Source organism: Phalangium opilio, unplaced genomic scaffold (assembly GCF_054372755.1).
Source record: "Phalangium opilio isolate 3A_F unplaced genomic scaffold, DU_Popi_V2 ptg000009l_1, whole genome shotgun sequence".
Taxonomy (NCBI): domain Eukaryota; kingdom Metazoa; phylum Arthropoda; class Arachnida; order Opiliones; family Phalangiidae; genus Phalangium; species Phalangium opilio.
In genome coordinates, this window is record NW_028324146.1 from 10,387,099 (window position 1) to 10,412,477 (window position 25,379).

The window sequence follows — 25,379 nt, forward strand, 5'->3', positions numbered from 1 at the left end:
CATCCAATGGTCTTCTCCGAGTTGGAGGACGTCTTCGTCATGCAACATTGCCAATTGATCAAAAGCACCCGATCATTCTACCTCGACGAAGTAAACTAACTGATCTCTTGATCAACGACGAGCATATGCGTAGTCTACACGGTGGTGCACAATTACTGATGACAACCCTTCAACGACGATTTTGGATTTTCGGGATTCGAGACGCAATTAGATATCATTTACGTAGATGCATGCGATGTGTCCGACTGCAAGCTAAAACGTCAGCACAGATGATGGGTGATCTTCCCGCTACGAGAGTAAATCCTGCCAGAGCGTTTCTTAAATGTGGTGTTGACTACGCGGGACCGTTCCTACTACGGGTACTCAAGGGTCGAGGCCAAAAAATGTACAAGTCATATGTTGCCGTATTTGCCTGCTTTACAACTAGAGCCATACATCTTGAGTTGGTGAGCGATCTGACGTCACAAGCCTTCCTGGCAGCCTTGAAACGCTTCAGCGCTAGACGGGGTAAGAGCAAGGAGATCTTTAGCGATTGCGGTACAAACTTTGTCGGTGCGGATCGAGAAATGAAGGAATTTATGAAGTCCATCATCAAAACTACAAGCGAAGAACCAGTCATGAGATGGATGGCGGACGAAGGGATAACCTGGCGGTTCAATCCACCTGCCGCTCCTCATTTCGGAGGCTTATGGGAAGCAGGCGTCAAGTCTGTAAAATATCATTTAAGGAGAGTCGTCGGTAGTACTAACCTGAACTACGAAGAGATGCAGACACTTCTATGCCAGATTGAAGCATGCCTAAATTCCAGACCTCTAACTAGCCTCAGCACAAACCCCGATGACCTAGCAGCATTGACGCCGGGACATTTTTTAATTGGTGGTCCACTCACCGCTATTCCTGAGCCAGATTTCACTTCAATTAAGACCAATAGGCTGTCTCGATGGCAAATTGGCCAGCAAGTACTGCAACACTTTTGGAAGCGATGGAGAAACGAATACCTTGCAAGGTTGCAACAAAGACCTAAATGGACAACTGTGCGGGAGAACCTAGAAATTGGCGATCTGGTTGTACTTAAAGACAACGATCTTCCACCCACAAAATGGAAACTTGGACGAATATTAAAGCTTCATCCAGGACCTGATGGGAACGTACGCGTAGTAACATTGAAGACTAGCGAAAAAGATGAAGTTAAACGACCCATTGTAAAACTATGTAAATTACCATTAGATTAACTTAAAATTGATAAATCAAGGCGAGCGGAATGTTGTGAACAATAATCTTTTTTATGGTCTTTTTAATGTATAAATTTAATACAGAGATAACTACATATTTTTTAAATTGACTATATAAGGAAGGTGCACTAAAAATTAGCGCAGTTGTTATTATATCGCCTCAGTTGTAAACCAAACATATCCAATCGGTCTTTTTTTAATTGTTAATAAAGTATTTAGTTGTTACGTTAGTTTGTTTTCTAAAAACTTCAAATTCACGAACACTATCAAAGCCGTATCTTTTACAGTCCACTTTACGATTGCAATTATCCATGACATTGCGTGCACTGCCCTTGTACGTTTACAGTGAGTGGCACCGTGGCCAGTTATTTTAATTAAAATACCTAGGCCACAGGTCCAGTTTAAAAAAAAATCCTTATTTCCAACACTGATCCATCTATCCTTTAAGCTTATACAATCACCCATTGCATAGACTCACTCAATAGTCTGCCTAAGCATGGATTTATAATAGAAGCTTACGCTTCCTTGATATTTCACTCACCTTAAAAAGCGCACAACATTTATTCCTCGTCTGAAATAGTACCAGCGGGGCAAGCGCGTTTCTGACGTAGAATTTGAGGCAAATTCAGAGGGGGGTTGAAGTTTTTCACGTGATCGAGTTCTAATTTTTAATAGCGCGCGCGAAATTATTTTTAGAAAAGCGCGCGCACGCGCGCCGAAAGAAAAAAGTTTGCCTCAATTTCTACGTCATCAGCCCCCCCCCAGTCCCCACCCGCGCGAATTTTTATGACATAAATGGGTTTTAAATCAAAATGCCTTACTGAAGGCTACAGTGAAATATCCTTGAAGCGTAAGCTTCTATTATAAATCCATGGCCTAAGTTAGGCAACTTAAGCCTTGGTCGAAACTAACATCTAAAATATAAATTAAAAAGGTATCTTAAGTATAGAATTTCAACCGAGACACATAATTATACGAAAATTAGACCCGCCAGAGAAATGTTTAATAAATATAGTGTTATATTTATTGAAAAATATCAAGTTAAAGTTTCAAGGCGGTGAAATGGCAAATTAGCGTCGTCTACTGTAGAGTAATGAACAATTACCGTCGTCTGCTGTAGCATAATCTTTTGAGGTACTTACATTTTTAATTAAATTAACATACTTAGACTTAATTAATTTTGATAAAACTTGAAAAAGGCACACCTTGAATAGTTACTTGTTAATTTGAAAGTATTCCGAAACGTAACTTCGCTTTAGTTTTTAAATGATTCGATGTACAGGAGCACCAAAAACCCCATGCTATTCCTATGGGAAAATCGGCGAAAATCTGTGAATTTTCATTTAACATTACGGGAGGGTGTGGGATCTTATCTAGAAGGGCCTACCGGCCCTCTAGAATTTTTAAAATAACTTTCTTAAGTCAACCTATATAGGAAGACCTATTTTGTTACTCTAGCTCAAATAGAAACAAAGTGTCAGCCAAACAAAAATGTCCAGGAAATGTTTTCCGGCACTGTACTGCTCCTTGGGTAATTGCTGTAACAGTACACCGTAATTACGAGAACCCCTGTATAGGGATCTGCCGTAACGGGTAAACTGCTTTTTCGGGAAACCACTATTAAACGCTTTCATGAGGACCGCTACTATGGGATCCGCGTATACGATTCCTTCTCTAAAGAAATCTTGTTGATCTTTAAAATTTTAAGCCAACACGAATTTTTGGTTTCACACTTACCAGAAGACAACGTCTTAGTTCTTCAAAAAAATGTATTTTTAGCAAGGAAACGATGGTCATGACCTTGAAAACTTCCAATACTATTGGAATGACGTTTTTGTGAGTAGTCCGTTATTTACACGAAATCCAACACTTTTCTCGTGAAATTGAGTGATGTTTCAAACAAAAAATTTTGAAATCTTTGAAGAAATTACAAGGTCGGGAATTGGAGACAAATCCAGAATTAAAAAGAATATCCTGTTATAAATATATTTCGAGATCTATGATAAAATTCGAAGTCGATGATGAGAAAACCACGAGACATTTATATATCTCCGGATTTTTGATTAAGTCGCGAAATGGAAAAATCTCTCCGAAATGTCGGACCGATTGAGTTGGTTGCCAAGAGAAAATGTTTTGAAAACTATGACGTTATTTTGCAAAATTCATGCCGTGCAAAAATAAATAATATTATTCAGCTATAAGAATATAAGAGACATGAAGGTGAAGTTGATTAAAGGAATAGTATACCCATAAATTTTTTTTTACCAGAAAAGGTCAACAGTACTTTCGTAAAGTTAATGTTATGGCTGAAATTAAATTCTTAATAATATTTTCCATTTTTTACTTTAAAATATACTTCATATCGACATCACCACCTTCATCTGCCTCTAAACTTCACTACGAAGATATATTCTTATACATCAATGATAATTTACAGAATTTAATTAAATAAAATCAAAATTAATTCTCTGAAAATGCATTCTAAAAGAATGTAAATTGTTACATCTAGTGCGGAATATGGTTTTATACCCGATAAGAACGCTAGCCTCTGTTGGCCTTGGCTATCAATGTTTAGGAAAAAAGCCCCCTCTATGGAAAACGTTCTACCGATTAAATATAAAAACTTTAAAAGAAGTTTTAATTTAAACTTGAAAACTTGGTTTTGGGTTTAACAGAAGGGATTATAGCATAAAAATAGGGGGATCCATTCCTTTAAAAATACATTTATAAGGCCCAGACTTGAAATTATAGAGGGTGAAAACATTCGCCGCTGTCCAGTCTCTTACCAGATTTTAACGAAAATTTTTCTAAAATTGGTAATTATCGCAATTAGTTTATATTAAGTGGTCATAACTATATTGTATGTATACTATCAAAAATTAATGTCTTTTGGTTGAAGAATTTATTTCAAAGGTTTCTCGCTTTTCACGTAAAAACATAACGAACTGATATATCCATTCTGACAAAAGGAATATTGTCATAAAAATCTCTTTGATCAATCTGCACGGTAGATATCACGAAAACTGGGGTAAAGTGGTTAAATAGAATTCCTCAAGATTGGATCGTCGAAACCCAAGAGATTAACGCTCATAAGAACGTCGTATTCCGGACCCGTAACATTTTGGATTCACGATTATACCATAAAAAGCAAAGTTTTATTGAATTTGCAGGGTAGATAATTATAAACCACTTTCTTGAAGAAATTTCATAGAGGTGGGCTTACAAATATTTATTGTTTAGTGTCTCTATAGGCAAGAAAATCTTCCCAGTTGAACTTTCCGGTTACTTTCAACATCCGGGCAACATTGGCTCTTAAGTATTAGATATTTAACTTTTAAAGCTGACAATATTGTCTGAAGCAAGCTCAGAGCAACGAATTCCTCGCTGTATATTTTGTTCAAAGTATTCTTATTGTCTTAGTTTTAAATGAACTTATTTCTCCGCCTTTTATTAATACCTTTTACTTTCACTTAATTACTTTTAGATTTAAATGAACTTTTTTCTCCGCCTTTTATTAATACCTTTTACTTTCATTTAATTACTTTTGTATAGCTCAGTATAATGACGCATAGGTGCACGCAAAATACTTGGATATGGATCGATTAACCTTTCTAAGCTTCATTTTAATAAAGCTGTCATTAGGTTAAATTTTGCCGATATTGATCGTTATTTTTACATGTACAGGTCACGTATGTCACGAAGAGGATCTGTCACGGTCGTTTATGTGCTTGTGTCTGTTGTTAGGGCTCTGGGTTTTCTGATCGATTTTTTGGAAAAGTACGATTAACTACAAATAATCAAAAGCTATTCAGTAGTTTATTCGTTTAAACAAAACAGCAATTTTAGATGAAATTTTTTAGATTCAATGATCTTAGTAAGATTTTAACCCACAAATGTGTTCAATCGACCAAATTTCCGAAAACATTTATGCAGAAAGAACTGTTCTACTCTATGTTCAGTAAATTTACTTTACCATGTTACTAATAGCAAAATTATGTGGGGGTTTGTGTGTATAAACTTAATGCCTTCGATTACCGGGCTTGAAAACTACTTTTAGAGTCCAATTGGTCAGCTCTACGAAATGAGAGTGATATCTCCCCCCTGTTTGGCAAGCTTAAACTTTCGGCCGTTATCTGAATCATATCAGATGGAGCTAACCTATTAAGAACGGCCTGGACAATATTGGCTAAGCCTTCAACCAAATTATTAGTTATTCTTACGGTGATTTCGAGACCCGTTAGGTTAAATCTAGGGTACATTTGCACTCTTTGATCCGTAATTTCACAGTGAGGTAGAGAATCTATTGGCGTCATAACTGCCCCCCTCGCTCCGCCTCCAGATTGGTCAGGGAAATTACTAAGATCCGAAAAATCTATAGAGGCGAAATCGTTTTGAGAGGCGAAACCCAGCTCTGGATTATTGTTTAAAAAGTCGCGAGCTATACGATCATTCTGGGAAGATTCAAATTCCCGCACAATTGATTCTTCCTTTTCGAAAATGTTTTAAGCTTTAATCATGTTTTCATCTTGCTCATCAACGAGTAGATTTTCAGCTTGCATTTCGTCTATATTGCGTTGACCTATGTCAAACGCCCTTTTTTCGAAACGAGCCATATATTGCTCACTACACGTTAAAGGCAGATTATTAAAGAATGTTTCCAACTCTTTAATGTCGCGGCATTGTTCAGGCTCACGCGGTACGCTTAACATATATTTAAATATGTCTGTAAATGTTTCAAGAATAGCGTATCCTCTATTAGACAAAAAAGTCGGTAATATTTCCCCGACTGTAGCTGGGTTAAGTTTGAGTACTGTACATAAATTAAAGAAAAAAGCGTAGATTTTCTCAATGGGCCAAGGTCGTGAAACAACCAACGACTCGATCTCTAATAAAATAGATTCTTGAGCGTCTATATAGCGTTGATTTATTTCTAACGCTCTTTGTTCGAAACGGGCCCTATATAGATCACGATACGCTAAAGGCACATTATTATAGAATGTGTCCAACTCTTCCGCGTTGCGGCATTGTTCGGGTTCACGTGGTACGCTTAACATATATTTAAATATGTCGGTAAATGTTTCAAGAATAGAGTATCCTCTATTAGACAAAAAAGGCGGTAAAATTTCCCCGACTGTAGCTGGGTTAAGTTTGAGTAATGTACATAAATTAAAGAAAAAAGCGTAAATTTTCTTAATTGGCCATGGTCGTAACGCGGCCAATTCCTCGATCTCGAATAAAATAGATTCTTGATCCATCTTTACGCGTTTTTATAGTAAAAAAAAACTTACGTTAAATGCTATCCCCATGAAAAACAAAAAAGAATATAAAAATACGTTACCTTTCAAATCAAGACGTGTCCGGGCAGGTTTTGTAAAACTTTTCTAAAAGCGAGACTATGCTATTCGTCTTTACTTTATAACTCTGAAGTAGAGAATGAGTTTTGCATACTCAACATATCGCCTTATATAGGTCATAACACTCACCTTACCCCCTCCTCCCCCCACATGTTGTACGTAACGGCTTTTTACGAAGCAAAAATGTAATCTTTTTTAGATACATCCCCCCTCTCTCCCTCTAAAGAGCCCGTACTATAACATGAACCGACCAACACAGTTTCGTCCAGGCCTGTTTACCCTATATGAAAGAGGCCAACCCATAACTAGAACTGCCACCCACCCTCTCTCCCCAAAACTAAACTCTAACTAGAACTCCCCCTCTCTCTCTACCCCCAAGCTAAACTCTAACAAGAACAAATCTTTGCCCAGACATGTTTACCCTATATGAAAGAAGCCAACCTTTAACTAGAACTAACCCCCTTTCTCCCCCCTCTAAAGAATGAAGACATAAGCCATGTTAGGGCTCACTTTGATTTTGACAGTCGAATAAGAAGGTCGCTTGAATTGTAAGTAGAATTTTTGCGTAACAGTTTTGGGCGCTCGCTTGGTATAATAGCAACGGTTGCTTTTTTTAAGATAAGAATGGAAGTTGATAATTTTCGTAAACGAAAACTCCCGTCCAAACCTCGTAAAATCAATTCGAGATTTCATTTGGGAGAAGTATTTCTATCTTTCGGATTCACGTCTGATCTCAATATAGAGATTAGAATATGCCAGAAAGAACCAGATTTGTCCACGTTTCGCTTTGATATTGACACCTGGCAAGCTTTTGCATCCAAAATTGGTCCGCTTAGCGGATGGACAAGTTGCCAAGAACCCACATCATACTACGCTATTTTAGCCGATACTCCATTATCTTCGACATCAGCACACGCAACCTTTAACAATCTAAAGCTGGAAACGAATATCAGGGGTGGAGACAGTATCGACTTCACATTGAACGCTTCAGAAGCAAGCGAGTTAAATCGATTAATGCCATATATCAATGAACATGTGAAAAAGCTTGTATCGAACGAACAGGTCTACTTATTACTTGGGGATTTGATTTGCGCTGAACTTATTACCATATATAAAATATTACACATAGATTACGGTGAATTCTTTTCTTTCGAAGAAATTGAAGATCATATTAATTTTGACCGTGTACTATCATATTTTGGCTCGTACGTTTCACCGTATAAAATATTAATGGCTTTTGAAAGTAGATTAAAGGAACGCAGAATAAGTTTTGATTTTCAATCGTATAATATATTTAATATATTAATGTCTCAAACTTCTCATTTAAAGAAACGTATAAGCGTTGTCAATCTTTTTGGCCTGGTGTAAATTTGTATTGAAATAAATTTTTTAAAACGTAATTTTTGTCATTTGATCTGGATAGGCATATATATTTATAGGACCATAACAAGACGCTTCTAAAGCATTGTGGACAACAATAACTAGTCTACAAAGAAATCGGCTAGGATTGTGTTATTATCGTTAGGAATCATTTGAACTCGGGGTCAAATTCTGTTTTTTTTTAGGAATGTGACAGCGTCTAGACTTGTATTTATTAATGTATTGAAAGACATGCGGCTAGGGTACATGGAAATCGGTGTTATTATTATCGTTAGAAATCATTTGAACTCGGTGTCAAATTCTGTTTTTTTTAGATATGTGAGATGGTCTAGACTTGTATTATTTATTAATTTATTGAAAGACACGCGGCTAGGGTACATGGAAATCGGTGTTATTATTATCGTTAGAAATCATTTGAACTCGGGGTCAAATTCTGTTTTTTTTAGATATGTGAGATGGTCTAGACTTGTATTATTTATTAATTTATTGAAAGACACGCGGCTAGGGTACATGGAAATCGGTGTTATTATTATCGTTAGAAATCATTTGAACTCGGGATGGAAATCGGTGTTATTATTATCATAAGAAATCATTTGAACTCGGGGTCAAATTCTGTTTTTTTTAGGAATGTGACAGCGTCTAGACTTGTATTTATTAATGTATTGAAAGACATGCGGCTAGGGTACATGGAAATCGGTGTTATTATTATCGTTAGAAATCATTTGAACTCGGGGTCAAATTCTGTTTTTTTTTAGATATGTGAGATGGTCTAGACTTGTATTGTTTTGGGGGCTTGTTTGCTTCAATAACAACTTTTGAATATTGGAAAGATCATAAGGTTTTTGTATTGGGGTATATAGAAAGAGCGTCGGAGACTAAAAGAACCCCCCCCCCGGTTTCTCCATGGGTACTATAAATACGGCAATTTACCCAATTCAAAATCACTCTCAGCCTAAACACTGACGAACCACTACTACTAAGACTAAATCCTGCACCAAACTTTCAACATGTGAGTATAATGTTTTTTCTCCTGAAATCATAGAATAAGTTTTTTTGTTATTTAGGGCACCCAATCCTTTACCGTTTGGGGATGAGGTCTTTGAATTTCTAAACCCACCTGTCCCAGATGAACCTTTAGAAGAAGAACCTTTTCCTCTAGCGGAACTAGAGGAAGTGGTGGTGGGGGGAGGGGAGGAGGAATGGGAGAATGAATCCAATTCTGATGAGGAATTGGATGAGGATGATGAAGATCCTACGCCATTGGATTGTAACATCCAACGGTAAACATTCCATGTTTTCTCCTATTTTTTAGTAGCTATATTTCCTCCGTAAAATTTGAGCAGGATCTTAGCCCAGATCCATCAGGCGGCCGAGGAAGAAGAACGGCTTGCCAACAACGAAGTACGCACGGCCGTCGAACAAGTGTACGCGGTCGAGACAAATTATGTTATCGAAGCCCTGGGTCAAACCCTGTTGGGTTTCATGGTATTCCCTGTAGAACCCCTAGAAGAGGCACCCCTAGTCGAGGAACAGCCCTTAAACATAGCTAACTGTTATTCCGGCTTGTAAGTTATATAGTTTTTTTCTTTTTTAAGACCATTTCTAATTTATTTTTTCTTTACAGTCTCAATACGGCCATCTTAAAGTTTTTTAAAAGGAGAGCCCGAATATACAGGGAATCTGAAGGGGAGGTTGATGTTGACAGCGTGATTGACGCCGCATCCGTTCGGACAGCAACCGAGCACGACATACGTCGGGCGAAACTGTTCCTCGACAAAGTCGCCTACGGGGTGCTCGCCCAACAGATGGTAGATCTAGGGCTTTTTCGATAACATAAATATCCGCGTCTCGGGGGGGGCTATTCAATTTCCCGCCCCTAGCCCCCAAAGGTAAGAAACCGTTTTTGTATATTATACGGGGGGGAGTAAAGAGTGTCTGGGTTTCAACGGTCCCCCTCGATACTATATATACGGAGAGTTTCCCAATACTAAAATCATTCTCGCTTTAGCTTCGGCCAGAACATCATCCACCATTATCATGTGAGCATACCTTTTTTTTCTGAAATCGTGGAAAGACTAACTTTTGAACTTAATAGGGCGTACAGTCATATTGACGATGTTCTTTTGTACACGGACGACGAGGAGGACCCGAGACAAAATTTTTACGAGTGGCAACAGCGTCAGCCACCCCCACATCAACCCCAGGAAAACCCGCCGAGAGTAAATGAACATCCGCCAATTGATTGCAGCCTCTTCAGGTAAAGTCTCTATATTTTTTAAAACTTTAATGGCTATATTCAAACATTTTTATAGGATCCTTGCTGATGTCCATAAGGACTTAGTGAGGATTCGCGCGGAGAATCTCGGACATGGTTTTGATCTCCGCGAGGACGACGTTGTCTTCCGGGAGTTGAGTTCTCGACTCATACCATTCGTTGACATAACACCCACTCCCGGAAACCCTATGCCGGCTTACGTTAACACGTCTCGCTCGGGCTCGTAAGTTAATTAACAATATTTTTTTAAAGATGGATCCCTAATATCTTTTCTTTCTATTTTTAGTCTCAATACCGCTATCACCGACTATTTCAAGGGGAGAGCGGGTAACCCCAATGAGGGAGTCCTAGACCGGCATAGGCAAAAACGTTTCCTCAGAGCTGTAGCCGATGATGTTCATTTACAAACAGGCCTTTAATATTTCAATTTTTTTCTATTTAAAATGATATATATATATATACAAATAAAACATGGATAAAATATTTAACGCCTCTTGATTTATACATATCGCAAAAGTAAAAAAAATGCCCCGCTTTAAAAAAAAATTTACCGGAATTAAAATGCCGTGTAAAATTAAAAAAAACGTTGGGAGAGAAATTCCTAGGCTTGTACATGTATTAACCCGCTTTCCACGTGTAACGGAGAGAGGAAACCTAGAGATATATTCCTATAACATTTCAGTGCTATTCGGAGAGGAAACGAGCGCAGCTAGGCTTGTACATGCATTCCCCCGCCTTGCACATGTAACGGAGATAGGAAACCAAGAGAGAGGAAAAAAAAACTCTCCAGTCTTCACAGCGCTCTCGCGCCGCTCGCCGCTAGGCTTGTACATTCGCAAGCGTAAAAATAAAGAGACGGTCAAAGGGAAAGAGACGGTGAAAGTCAGGAGGGAACCAAGAGAGAGAAAAAAAACTCTCCAGCCTTCACAGCGCTCTTGCGGGTATCGGGCTGGGTAAAGAGATAGTGAAAGTCAGAATAAAAAAAAGGGGACTTAGCGCAAATAGAGAGCATACACTCAAGAACAACCTCCACCCTTCAGGTGGAGGAGGTGAGGGGGAGACACACCAACCCCCCTCCGGGGATGGAGGCAGGGGGGCAAAAATTCGTCCCCCCCTTCGCGGGTATAAACCATGGGGGAAAAAAATTCATCCCCCCTGCGCTGCCCGCGGGTATCGAGGCTTACTATTCTCTCATATACGTTTGCTCCAATTTTCCAACTGCGAGGTTGGTGACAGACACACAGACAGACATGTGCAGTGGCACGTCATCGTCACTTGGAGAGGTAAAAAGTAACATTAGTGGTCCGTTTTCATGGTGGGAATGTTTTTCAGCGTTACTCTTACCCCGAATGTTGATCAGTTTTGGGAAGCGAAAGTTAATAATTTGTGGAATGGACTTCTAGGAATGCTTCAAAGAAATGTATAATTTAAAATATATGTTCGGAACCAAGAATTCGTTATCGATACTAAGAATATGTTAACAAGGCTTTATCTTCTTCTAAAATCCACGCCTTACGAAATTCCATGGTTTGGTTTCCACGCTGATATTATGTAAATAGCACGTTTTATCATTTCAATGCTAAATTTACGTGTAAAAATAATTAGGGCATAGTTGATTCGGAAATAAGAAGAATTGAATCTTATATTGAGATTAACTGTTACTTAACATGGGAAGATTAGTTCAGAATCCGAGTCTTACTATATTCATACAGTAATACGAGTTAGTTCTTGGTTAACTTCTTCCTATAATACTTGAGAAAACCTTTCAATACACAGGAGGGAGATTTTTCACTAATACCTTTGTACTTAACTACTGATCGCTTCAATTCCTTTCCATCTTCGCACCCATTTTTGACTTCGAGAATCCAAATATTATTCGGAACAAACCAATCAAATGAAAACGATATTTTCTCTGTTGTCAATAAATGGGTAACTTGATTTTCAAAATTTCCATATAAAATTGTTATCAAGACGTCAAGTTTCACTTTCCCAAAATTTATCAGTCTTTACATCTACAGAATGAAGCTTTCTAATGCAGATTAAACTGAATATTCCCAGCAAAAATATACTTATTTTAGCTTTCTAATTCGTATCCATCGTGAAACTAAACTCAAAATATGGAAAAGTCAAATCTGAACTGCCCTTCTTGTTTTTGTTGCAATGCCTTCTCGGAACGAGTAAGAAGTAACAAAAGTAACACTATGAACATTTCAAAACTGAGTTCAATTTCATTTTCAGGTCCCCAAAGTTTGAATTGCAACGGCGTTTCTTGTTTTCTTTCGGTCTCGTGGAGTCTGGCGTCTTTCTTTCTTTTGGTTTTCGTATCCTCGGAAATGACTTCGCAGCTTTCGAGCAAATCGGAAGCACTTCCCTTCGACACCATCGACGAGAATTCATTCACGAATAGTATTGAGTTCAAAACCAACTATACTGCCCCTTTTATTGAAGTAAGTCTTAAACATTTAATTGTAAAACACTGTGTTAGAAGCTCAAAAACTAGAAACACCATAAACTGGTTGCTTGGCAACTAACGAGTCGAGTTCCCACAAAGGTCGACACGTCATCGATCCCGAAATATGATTTTCCTCTAAAGGAAGATGGGACCATTATCCTTGCTCTGATTCCTTCGCTACTTTGGAAAACTTTATTACTTGCTTGGTTTCAACGGGTTACAATACTCACTCATTCCATAAATTAAAAGCACCATATCAAAACCCCAAAAAACAATTTCAACCGCGCAAAGGGTTTTCTCAGGATTTCTTCAAATTATTCGAGTGGGTGCACGCATTGAGCAAGTCGCGATCTGCAAAAGCTTCCTACACGCAATAAGAATATTGAGCGGTGGCTATGTCGAAGTACGGCGCAACTTGAGAAGGGATCAAAACACCTGAATACATTCTATTACATTTCATCCTTTTGAATTGGTTCTCCTACGTCGACTATTAAAAAACTATTTTTCTCCCTCCCAAAATAATTACTTTTAACCTTCATTAAATTTTGTTTCTTTATATATTGCGATCTTATGTGAAATATTCAAATTAAATTATTCAGAACACGCCCAAACAAGCTTTTGCATACAAAAAAACTAGGACCTTGAGCTAAATAGAGATTTCTAACTTTATAAATATATATGTAAAAATCAAGTATGAATTTGTTAGCGGAAAGTTTAACATTTTCTCCTCCCATTATACAGGGTGTTTTCGCTTGCCATAAATCAAAATGTGCGAGTTAATACTCGAAAACCTGAGAAACACACGAAACAGTGTTACGATTAATTCGTCATATAGGACATGTCAAGAATTTTCTCTATTATAGTCGCTGTGTTTTTTTTTCACCTTTCAGCCACAAATACATCAGGATTTTTTCTTTTGCGTTACCTTAGAGTTATATTTCAAAGTACATAACTTGTCAAAAATGATTGGTTAGCTTATTTTAATATTTATCTACGCTTCTAGTCATGTTTCTTATTTGTTTGGAAGAGTAACGGTTGCTTATTAAATTTGCTATTTAAATTTATAAAATTATCTCTAGAAGGACTATAATTAAGTCACAAAAGATTAAATGAATTATCCTATAATATTTTTTACTTAGAGGCATGTATACTTATTACAGACTCCAAAGATAGCTCTAGTATAAAAAATAGAAAAGGAAACAGATTTATTCAACATGTTAATTATACAGCTTAAAAAATAAGCCACTAATTAACAGTTTTTTTAAACCCCCCTCCACTGTCTAAAGCATATACAATTTAATCACCTCTATGATTGACGTAATTATCATTGGCATCAATTTCAGAGGTTTGCCTCTAGCATAATATTCAACTGGAATTCCATGTAATAGAAAAAATTGGACAGGTAAGCTATCTATGGGTGATTTTTTTAATCGAGACACATCCTTCCTCTTATAGCTATTTTATCCATTTCTTTGACCCCCCAACGTGTAACTTTAAACCATTCCTAGGTATTTTGTAGTAAGGTAAACATTTACGAAAATATTTCACTCCTCCCTTTCATGGTTAATTGTAAGTCTTTCGCCGCTAAAAGAGAAAGTAAATTACTCCGAAAAAAAATTGTTTTCTGTAGTGGGAAAAAAAAGAAAATCAAGGCGAGTACAAGACTAGACGTAAAAAAGGGTGGGGTGACCTAATTTTTTGCCGGTATATATACTGGTTTTTTAAATGTTAACAATTTAAACTCTTTGAAACTCTGAATGCGTCTCTCTTTACAATCGGTGAGTAACGGGGTAAAATCTCTTTTTCGTGCAAGTTAAAGAAATTTATTCGATAGGCTTAGCAATAAATATTTGTGAGAAAATTTTCTTGATGCAAATTGTTTAAGTTGAATTCGACGGCTGAGCATTACGATCTTGTTTACGGTACTTTAAAGCCATCGTTAACTCGTAGAAAGCGATAAAGAGTGGCTCGTCACTTCTAAAATATTACAAAAAAAATGGATTTGAATCCGAGTTTTTCCCAAAACCGAAAAAAAGGGATAATTTGATGGCTAAGTTCCGAAGCGTGACTCGGTATGTACAGCCACTTGGTACGTACCAGACTTTAGCTAATTTCTTCTTTTTGTTGCAGCCCGCTTTTTGAGGATTATTAATATTTTGTCAAGATGCGGCTCGGATTTTTTTCTCCGGGAAGTACGCGGCGCCCCAATGGGTTATCATTTACCTTTAATCTATGAGTTTCAATAGGCAAGGAAGCGAGTTTCTTGCCACATAATGGGGTTTTTCTGTAAAAGCTTTACAGGAAATCTTTTTATATGCGACAAAAAGCCCGCTTCTTTACTTGTCGAGATTCATAAACCAAGGGCTCTGACGAGGGTTCTTTGGTGGTTCTTGTAAAGTAGTTAAGGAATGCTAAAATTACAATTTACGGGGGGATCCTGCTCTGCACTACGCATTCTTAATGCAGGTTAAATGTTTTGAGTTTTCGAGGTGTGGACCAGGATCTTCCCTTAAAGATCGTACTAATTGGCTAATATTTGAGTTTTTTTTTCGCCTTACAAAAGGATGAAAATATTAGTTTTCCCGTCTTATTTGTCGTTGTTAAAGCTAAAAAAAATGTATAATGATTTATTCCGTATCTAGTTTATAAATTGAGTCTCGTTAAAATTGGTAAAACGCTTCCGGAAAATCTCTCACTGAAGGCGCGAAGAATGACCTTCTTTTTTTTAGAATCTCTTTTTTTGCCCCTGGCTATATTGAGGCGAATAAATCTCGCTCAACTCCAAATTTCTCTCTCTTAACGGCTAAATGGAAAATTTAGGTATTTAGAAATGAATTCTTTTGTATAAATATATGGACACTTTAAGAACACAAATAACGCCTTTGTTTGGCTACTCATTTGTTTATTTTGTATTTAATTTTCTGTACAAGACGTAAGAGTAAATATCTTTGGTTTTTTAAAATGTGTGTCTGTTTTTTCATTAAATTTTGACTTAGAAGGAAACAAAGTTGATTTGGCTCAAAATCAAGTTTTTTTTGCCGGCGAATAATAAAAGGCAATAAATTGCTGGCGGGAAAATTTAAACAGCGACGGTCTGTACGTGCTCGAGTTAAGGCAAACGTAGTTAAATTGGTTACCCGTATTAATGGCGTAGTCAGGGTAAATGGTCTGATCTACGTACAATTAATTAAACAGTAACACCCTGTATACGAATCCAGGTTAATCCGAGCTTGTTTATTTGTACACCGGGATTTGAACTCGCTACCTCTTCGTTTACAGCATGAGAAAACCTTGCTTTTCGTCAACTAACCACTGGCAACGTTTATTTTCGCTAAGCCAACGGGGACACCCTAGTTAAAACATCATCCTTGGAACATCTACATGGGTAAGTAATCAAACGGTAGCAGGTACATAAGTAATCCACCCATTATTAGTCCAATCAAAGGGGGGTAAATCTATACTTGGACGAAACTTGGTTGGACCAGACATAATTGGGTTTGTTTTGACTAGTTCGGAAACCCTTCAATGGGTGACATCTATTTAAAGTACAGTTTAAGGCATACAATAACAGGGTGAAAGGCAGGGATTGAACTTGTTTCGGGTTTTTTTCTTGGGCTACAACCTCTACATCGATAAGCCTAGACTGATCCGGGCTAGTTTCGATTTGTTCAATGGGTAAATTCCCTTAATAGTTACTAAAATAGCCCGCTAGAAGCCATGGCTCGTATAATTATAAAATTAATATATTTTAGTTTTGGTTTGAGTCTGAGTCTGGAGGATGACGTCATAGTCACCCAGGTTGAAAGCACCCTCTACGACTAGGGCTGGTCCGGACTTGTTTTAATTGATTATATGGGTAAATTACCTTATTAGTTACTAAAATAATCCGCTAGAAGGAGGGGCTGGTTGTAAGTTTTTTAAATTTGGTACCCTTTACTAGTAGGGCTGGTTCGAACTTGTTCATGACCATTGAACGGTCACAGCTATTAATGGTTACTAAAATAGTCCGCTAGAAGGCGGGGCTGGAGAGAAGTTTTTTAAATATGGCGCCAATAATTTCATATTAGTTTGAGTTGGAAGGATGACGTCATTGATGCCCAGGTTGAAAGCAGCTTTACCAGTAGGGCTGGTAGTCCGAGCTTGTTTGGAGGGTTATTAAATAGGTCATTTCCCCTTAATAACACGCTGGAAGGTAGGACTGGAGGTAAGCTTTTTTAAAGTCCGGGCTGGTTTGGGTTTATTAAAGGGGTACCGCCCATTACTAGCACCCTAGCAGGCAGGGTAAGATTGGGGGATGACGCCGAGGTTGAATATAGCTTGTTTTTGTTTTGATTAAGAAGATGACGTCATGGGTGTTGAAAATAACACAAGGTAGGAACTCGTGGTAGTCTGGAGCTATTAAAAGGGGGTAAAACCCCCCTTAATAGCATGGTGGAAGGCAGGGTAAGTCAGGTACAGGGTTGGCACGCTGGTATCCAGTCCGGTTTTATCCACCTGGATTAATCCGGTTTAAACGCTTTGGTCCCATTGAACCGAATTCCCATTCGACAGAACGGCTTTTTTTGTGGTGTCCCATTCGACCGAACGTAGCCAAAAGGTGCGATTTTTTTATAGTCCCACTGGACCAAAATTCTATTGAGCTGGAAGAAGACATATTGTGTGGTTTTTCATTAAATATATTTTTAATTAATAGGAAAATCTTTTGGAAAAGGTGGCAGCTAATTAATAGGAGAATATTTTAGAAAAGTTGGTAGCTAATTAAAAGGAGAATATTTTGGAAAATGTGTAAGCTAATTAGTAGGAGAATGTTTCGGAAAAGGTTGCAGCTAATTAATAGGAGAATATTTCGGAAAAGGTGGCAGCTAATTAATAGGAGAATATTTCGGAAAAGGTGGCAGCTAATTAATAGGAGAATGTTTTGGAAAAGGTGGTAGCTAATTAAAAGGAGAATATTTTGGAAAAAGTGGCAGCTAATTAGTAGGAGAATGTTTTGGAAAAGGTTGCAGCTAATTAATAGGAGAATATTTTGGAAAAGGTGGCAGCTAATTAATAGGGAAATCTTTTGGAATAGGTGGCATCTAATTAATAGGAGAATGTTTTGGAAAAGGTGGCAGCTAATTAGTAGGAGAATGTTTTGGAAAAGGTGGCAGCTAATTAGTAGGAGAATGTTTTGGAAAAGGTTGCAGCTAATTAATAGGAGAATATTTTGGAAAAGGTGGCAGCTAATTAATAGGAGAATGTTTTGGAAAAGGTGGTAGCTAATTAAAAGGAGAATATTTTGGAAAAAGTGGCAGCTAATTAGTAGGAGAATATTTTGGAAAAGGTGGCAGCTAATTATTAGGAAAATCTTTTGGAAAAGGTGGCATCTAATTAATAGGAGAATGTTTTGGAAAAGGTGGTAGCTATTTAAAGGGAGAATATTTTGGAAAAGGTGGTAGCTAATTAAAAGGAGCATATTTTGGAAAAGGTGTCAACGAATTATTGGAACCAAACCAAACCAAACCTGACCTAACCTAACCTAACCGAACCTAACCCAACCCACCCGAAACCAAAATATTAAAATTTTAATTTAAAACTTAAAAACATTGATGGAACTACCATTAAGACTGTACTTCATTTTAAGCACAATTTGTTTATTAACTCAATATATCTCTTGCCTTGAAAGGAATGAAAGTGAACGTTTTAATTAGTTTCACGAAACATTTACTTTTAATATTATTAACATACCTTTCGGAGATTCGAACCAACAACCTATCGCTTCGCAGTCCAACATCGTATCCACTACACCACCGAATCGATGACGGCTACAGTGTTTCAAGTAATATTCATGTATTTTTAGGGGCATATTCGGACGATTGGGATTTCGGTCCAACGGGAATATAGCCATTGGGCTGGAAATCTAAAATCATTGCGGGATATTCGGTCGAATGGGATTTCGGTCCATTGGGAATTCTGTTGAAAGGAACGATACCGTTTAAACCACGATGAAAAATCCAGTGGATTTTTCAAAACATATGATAAAGGAGTACAGCGCAGGCACCATAAAGTGAGATGGAAGGAAACGTTTGACCCACATGTCTTTACCTCTTTATTTCATCGAAATGGTCGATTCCCATATGTTGTGGGTTAGTTTGACGCGCCCTCCTCCCACTGCCCACCCGAAACTCTTGAGACTGAGTTGAATTTTTCGCAACGCTATATTGTTGGGTCGGACCCCGCATTTAGAAAAATCTTTATCAGACCCTGCCCTATTGAAGATCACAAAAAAGCCTACCCGGGCCCGACCCTAGCTGCCCTATTGAAGATCACAAAAAAGCCTACCCGGGCCCGACCCTAGCTGCCCTATTGAAGATCACAAAAAAGCCTACCCGGGCCCGACCCTAGCTGCCCTATTGAAGATCACAAAAAAGCCTACCCGGGCCCGACCCTAGCTGCGCTATTGAAGATCACAAAAAAGCCTACCCGGGCCCAACCCTGCCCTATTGAAGATAATAAAAATGTCTACCCGGGAAGACGGAATGATAACCCTACCCGACCCGACCCGACCCGACCAGCAAAACATTTTAAGTAATTTTCTCACCCAACCCGACCTAGGATTTTCCGACCCGATATGGGTCGGGTTGGATAGAAAAATCCTGATTAAATCAGGGGCCCTACTCATCTCTAAAGGAAATGTCTATAGTTTTATCAACTTTTATGTACAATAAAAATGATTCTCAATTAGACGGCCTAGCAGAAGACAACTAGCGCGCTAAATGTAAAAAGAAGTGCTAAAATTAAGCACTATAGAGAAGTTTAAAAAAAGCCAGATAAATCCAATAAAATCCGGTTTAAACCAGCAAAAAACCATACCAGTGGCTTTTTCAAGAAAAATCCGGATTTTTGCCAACCCTGGTCAGGTAGGATTTTTTATGGTCCAATCTTTGGTTGGAGGGTTAATCCGGGCTTGTTTGGGGAAAAATGGGTTAAACCCACCCCCGTTAATATTCATAGACGGCGACATAGCACGGTGGAAGGCAGGGTATGTCAGGTAAGATTTTCTCATACAATAACGTAATCTTGGGTCTTAAATTTAAACGGGGATCTTGCAAAAAGAACTACACCCTCCGAGGGTTAGCCGAGCTTGTTTTGGGGGGAAAATAGGTAAAACCCCTCTAAAGAGTCATAGCATGGTGGAAGATAGGGTTCATCAGGTAGGAATTTAGCTTAATCTTTGGGTGGAAATTTTGGTTTGAGTTTGGTAGAGGGCGGCCATCTTGGGTGGCGGCCATCTTGGATCCATGTCTATCTGTATAGTTCCTACTACTAGTATCAAAACAATACCATTCAACATCTTTAAAAATGTTTTTCATTTTCCACTTTATCGCATTGTAAAGCAACGGCATCACAGACAACCTCAGCGTTCCTTCCTGAGGCATAGCATATCGTTGGGAAATTGATTAAGGGCTTCAGTGAATACCCTGAATCTTGGATTGTTTACTGTTTGATATGAAAGTGAAGCGTCTGCCAACCATGAAAGCAATAAACGATCAAGCATGGGACTCTGTCTTGGATTGCTATAATATCTGTCAATTGTTGAGTGAAATCCACGTGGCAGTGGCGTATGTGCAGATGAAGTTGTTGCAGAAAAAACAGAAGGACGTGCCAAAATTGGAGACGGGGTACTGCCTGATACGTAATAGTCATCGTGTTGTTCATGACCATCGCTTTGAGCTTCCGCATCTAAATCAGCTGGCGAATCTACTGTTAATTCCTTTACAACATGATGTTGATCACTTCCTGGAAATGACTCAGAGTTGGCCGCATCACCAATTTCAAATTCTTTACTGGTGGACGTGATACGGGAAGTAGTGGAAATAGTGGAAGCTAAGCTTTCTGATACTGTGGTAACTGTACGGTTACTTGCACCAGAAGGATTACCAGCAAATAAACTGTAAATTGAATTGGTTTGCTCTATCGCTCTTTCTTTGTCCCGTTTATGCTTTTCAGAAGCTGCCCTTGCAGACTTTTCATGCAAAGGATGGAATCGTTTCAAGTGGTCCCAAAGACTTTTGGTTGAGGAATGGTTATTTACGAGCAACCTTTTGCAATAGATGCATTTTGCAGAATTTTTATTTGGTTGTAATTGGTTTTCAATTTCAAAAGGTTCCCAAATAACTGAGACTTTCGGCATCGTAAATTTCAATTGGTGTAGTTAGGATTTTGTGTCACTGTTCACAGACAAACTATATTTAAATAAAACTACGATTTATTATTCAATCACTTATAGCAAAGCTGCGGTTAAACTAAAACCAAGGGCCCGGTTTCCTTACCATTATAGTTAGGAAGAATCTGCATTCAATTATAAATTCGTTTGAAACTTTGAATCGTTTTCTTACTTTTGTAAATTGTAATCAATAACCATTTTTAAAATCAAACAAACCCAAATCAAACCTATCAGTGTCTTCAGTTCTAACAAACTTCGTCACTTTATTTTACCAAGAAACGCGACACGATTGCACGACTCATTAGTCACGAGAATGAGAAGGACGCGCCACGCTTAGACACGCTGTAAATTCGTAAAGCCTGTTACACACAAGGCACAGGGCATACAAACACTGTAAAAAAGTGAGGTTCATCTTTGAATGCTTAGGCGTGCGTAGCCCCGACACTGTGGTGGTACGCTTTAACGTTCAAATTTGAATAATTTCTTTGCGTTCAAATTTGAACAGAACACTATTGTTCAAAATTAGACGCTCACGCATTCATATTTGAACGGTGCGTAAGAGGTAAGTATATCGTGTAAATTTAAGCAAAAAGCGCTCAAATTTAATTGGAAAATTAAACGTTTAATATTGAATCTTTATGCATTCAATACTGAGCAACATCGGATAGTTTGATCAAGCGTTCATCTTCAATTGCTTACGTTCAAAATTGAGCAGTTCACCATTTAATAATACATGGTGGACAAGCGTTTGATGAAGCATTGAAATTTGAGAAATATGATTTCAAATTTGATCGCTGAATGCGTTATGGTAAGGCATACTATATTAAATCTACGCACTGACAAGTAAGAAATCTAATGTGTTTAAAGCTTGTACATCTTCTGAGGGCTAGTAAATTTGAAACACTTCAATCGTTGTGTTAAATAATAATTCAGTTATATGAAGAAAGTCTGCACTTGAGGAAAGTGTTCATAATCAAGTTCTTTCCGATTAAAACGTTGTTGCAGTAAATTACATTATCAAACTATTTGAAGGCCTATGTAAACATAAGGGAAAGGTGAAATACGCAATAATCCGTAACATTTCCTTTGACATTATTGTAAAATTATGTTTATACAGACAAATATATATTTAATTCACAGTAAATAAACAAGTTAAAGTATATTGAACCCGGGCCTACTGGGTGAAAGTCAGGTATCCTAGCGACTAGACCATATCGTACTTGCTCAACCTAGTCTTAATTCTATTCTTGAAAAGCGGTACAAAAGCACTCAGTCCGATACCGGGAAACGAACCCGGGCCTTCTGGGTGAGAGCCAGATATCCAAGCCACTAGACCATAACGGACTGGCTTAAACAAGTCTTAATTCTATTCATAAACCTATATCCTTAAGTCTATTCTTGAAAAGTGGTACAAAACCACGTGCTCCGACACCGGGAATCGAACCCGGGCCTTCTGGGTGAAAGTCAGGTATCCTAGCGAGTAGACCATATCGTACTTGCTCAACCTAGTCTTAATTCTATTCTTGAAAAGCGGTACAAAAGCACTCGCTCCGATACCGGGAATCGAACCCGGGCCTTCTGGGTGAAAGCCAGAAATCCTAGCCACTAGACCATATCGGACTTGCTTAACCGAGTCTTAATTCTATTCATAAACCTATATCCTTAAGTCTATTTTTGAAATGCTTTACAAAACACTCGCTGCGATACCGGGAATCGAAGCCGGGCCTTCTGGGTACAAAGCAGTTATCCTAGCCACTAGACCATATCGGACTTCCTCAACCAAGTCTTAATTCTATTCATAAACCTATATCCTTAAGTCTATTCTTGAAAACCGGTACAAAAGCACTCGCTCCGATACCGGGAATCGTAATCTCGCCTTCTGGGTGAGAGCCAGATATCCTAGCCACTAGACTATATCGGACTGGTTGAAACAACCCTAAATATTATTCCTATAAATGTGTCTTTAAGTTTATTCTTCAAAAGCGGTACAAAAGCACTCACTCCGATACCGGGAATCGAACCCGCCCTTCTGGGTGAGAGCCAGATATCCTAGCCACTAGCCCATATCGTACTTGCTCAACCAAGTCTTATATCTATTCATAAACCAATATCCTTAAGTCTATTCTTGAAAAGCGGTACAAAAGCACTCTCTCCGATACCGGGAATCGAACTCGCGCCTTCTGGATGAGAGCCAGATATCCTAGCCACTAGACCATATCTGACTGGTCGGAACAACCCAAAATATTATTCCTATAAATGTGTCTTTAAGTTTATTCATCAAAAGCGGTACAAAAGCACTCACTCCGATACCGGGAGTCGAACCCGCCTTTCTGCGTGACAGCCAGATGTCCAAGCCACTAGCCCATATCGGACTTGCTTGATCAAGTCTTAATTCTATTCATAAACCTATATCCTTAAGTCTATTCTTGAAAAGCGGTACAAAAGCACTCGCTCCGATACCGGGAATCGAACCCGGGCCTTCTGGGTGAGAGCCAGATATCCTAGCCACTAGACCATATCGGACTTACTTAACCAAGTCTTAATTCTATTCATAAACCAATTACCTTAAGTCTATTCTTGAAAAGCGGTACAAAAGCACTCACTCCGATACCGGGAATCGAACCCGGGCCTTCTGGGTGAGAGCCAGATATCCTAGCCACTAGACCATATCGGACTTACTTAGTCAAGTCTTAATTCTATTCATAAACCAATTACCTTAAGTCTATTCTTGAAAAGCGGTACAAAAGCACTCGCTCCGAAACCGGGAATCGAACCCGGGCCTTCTGGGTGAGAGCCAGATATCCTAGCCACTAGACCATATCGGACTTGGTTAAACAAGTCTTAATTCTATTCATATCCTTAAGTCTATTCTTGAAAAGCGGTACAAAACCACGTGCTCCGATACCGGGAATCGAACCCGGGCCTTCTGGGTGAAAGTCAGGTATCCTAGCGACTAGACCATATTGTACTTGCTCAACCTAGTCTTAATTCTATTCTTGAAAAGCGGTACAAAAGCACTCGCTCCGATACCGGGAATCGAACCCGGGCCTTCTGGGTGAAAGCCAGATATCCTAGCCACTAGACCATATCGGACTTGCTTAACCAAGTCTTAATTCTATTCATAAACCAATATCCTTAAGTCTATTCTTGAAAACCGGTACAAAAGCACTCGCTCCGATACCGGGAATCGAACTCGCGCCTTCTGGATGAGAGCCAGATATCCTAGCCACTAGACCATATCTGACTGGTCGGAACAACCCAAAATATTATTCCTATAAATGTGTCTTTAAGTTTATTCATCAAAAGCGGTACAAAAGCACTCACTCCGATACCGGGAATCGAGCCCGCCCTTCTGCGTGACAGCCAGATATCATAGCCACCAGACCATACCGGACTTGCTTAATCAAGTCTTAATTCTATTCATAAACCAATATCCTTAAGTCTATTCTTGAAAAGCGGTACAAAAGCACTCGCTCCGATACCGGGAATCGAACCCGGGCTTACTGGGTGAAAGCCAGATATCCTAGCCACTAGACCATATCGGACTTGCTTAACCAAGTCTTAATTCTATTCATAAACCAATATCCTTAAGTCTATTCTTGAAAACCGGTACAAAAGCACTCGCTCCGATACCGGGAATCGAACTCGCGCCTTCTGGATGAGAGCCAGATATCCTAGCCACTAGACCATATCTGACTGGTCGGAACAACCCAAAATATTATTCCTATAAATGTGTCTTTAAGTTTATTCATCAAAAGCGGTACAAAAGCACTCACTCCGATACCGGGAATCGAGCCCGCCCTTCTGCGTGACAGCCAGATATCATAGCCACTAGACCATATCGGACTTGCTTAATCAAGTCTTAATTCTATTCATAAACCAATATCCTTAAGTCTATTCTTGAAAAGCGGTACAAAAGCACTCGCTCCGACACCGGGAATCGAACCCGGGCCTTCTGGGTGAGAACCAGATATCCTAGCCACTAGACCATATCGGACTTCCTTAAACAAGTCTTAATTCTATTCATAAACCTATATCCTTAAGTCTATTCTTGAAAAGTGGAAAAAAACCACGTGCTCCGATACCGGGAATCGAACCCGAGCCTTCTGGGTGAAAGTCAGGTATCCTAGCGAGTAGACCATATCGTACTTGCTCAACCAAGTCTTAATTCTATTCTTGAAAAGCGGTACAAAACCACGTGCTCCGATACCGGGAATCGAACCCGGGCCTTCCGGGTGAAAGTCAGATATCCTAGCGACTAGACCATATCGTACTTGCTCAACCTAGTCTTAATTCTATTCTTGAAAAGCGGTACAAAAGCACTCGCTCCGATACCGGGAATCGAACCCGGGCCTTCTGGGTGAAAGCCAGATATCCTAGCCACTAGACCATATCGGACTTGCTTAACCAAGTCTTAATTCTATTCATTAACCTATATCCTTAAGTCTATTTTTGAAATGCTTTACAAAACACTCGCTGC

General features: G+C 38.7%; 1 protein-coding gene and 7 non-coding genes across 8 annotated transcripts; 1 reads left to right on the top strand and 7 right to left on the bottom strand.

Annotated features, from left to right (window-relative positions):
* Nucleotides 1-9,730: 9,730 nt before the first annotated feature.
* Nucleotides 9,731-10,660, top strand: LOC149713770 (uncharacterized). Its single transcript, XM_089849338.1, has 5 exons — nt 9,731-9,855; nt 9,975-10,005; nt 10,062-10,223; nt 10,279-10,464; nt 10,528-10,660. Coding segments are annotated over exons 2-5 (483 nt in total). The 5' UTR covers nt 9,731-9,855; nt 9,975-10,003.
* An 11,787-nt stretch (nt 10,661-22,447) lies between these two features.
* Nucleotides 22,448-22,519, bottom strand: TRNAE-UUC (transfer RNA glutamic acid (anticodon UUC)). Its single transcript has one exon. It is a non-coding gene; the product is annotated as a tRNA-Glu (tRNA).
* An 831-nt stretch (nt 22,520-23,350) lies between these two features.
* On the bottom strand, nt 23,351-23,422 carry TRNAE-CUC (transfer RNA glutamic acid (anticodon CUC)). The gene has a single exon. It is a non-coding gene; the product is annotated as a tRNA-Glu (tRNA).
* Nucleotides 23,423-23,501: 79 nt separating this feature from the next.
* On the bottom strand, nt 23,502-23,573 carry TRNAE-CUC (transfer RNA glutamic acid (anticodon CUC)). Its single transcript has one exon. It is a non-coding gene; the product is annotated as a tRNA-Glu (tRNA).
* A 79-nt stretch (nt 23,574-23,652) lies between these two features.
* TRNAE-CUC (transfer RNA glutamic acid (anticodon CUC)) lies at nt 23,653-23,724 on the bottom strand. Its single transcript has one exon. It is a non-coding gene; the product is annotated as a tRNA-Glu (tRNA).
* A 196-nt stretch (nt 23,725-23,920) lies between these two features.
* On the bottom strand, nt 23,921-23,992 carry TRNAE-UUC (transfer RNA glutamic acid (anticodon UUC)). Its single transcript has one exon. It is a non-coding gene; the product is annotated as a tRNA-Glu (tRNA).
* An 832-nt stretch (nt 23,993-24,824) lies between these two features.
* TRNAE-CUC (transfer RNA glutamic acid (anticodon CUC)) lies at nt 24,825-24,896 on the bottom strand. Its single transcript has one exon. It is a non-coding gene; the product is annotated as a tRNA-Glu (tRNA).
* A 329-nt stretch (nt 24,897-25,225) lies between these two features.
* On the bottom strand, nt 25,226-25,297 carry TRNAE-UUC (transfer RNA glutamic acid (anticodon UUC)). The gene has a single exon. It is a non-coding gene; the product is annotated as a tRNA-Glu (tRNA).
* Between the last annotated feature and the right edge of the window lie 82 nt (nt 25,298-25,379).

What these genes read in the sequence shown, in the direction of transcription:
- LOC149713770 (XM_089849338.1), top strand. An exon ending in ATTGATTGCAGCCTCTTCAG is followed by an intron (nt 10,224 to 10,278) that starts GTAAAGTCTCTA and finishes ACATTTTTATAG; the next exon opens with GATCCTTGCTGATGTCCATA. An exon ending in AACACGTCTCGCTCGGGCTC is followed by an intron (nt 10,465 to 10,527) that starts GTAAGTTAATTA and finishes TTCTATTTTTAG; the next exon opens with TCTCAATACCGCTATCACCG.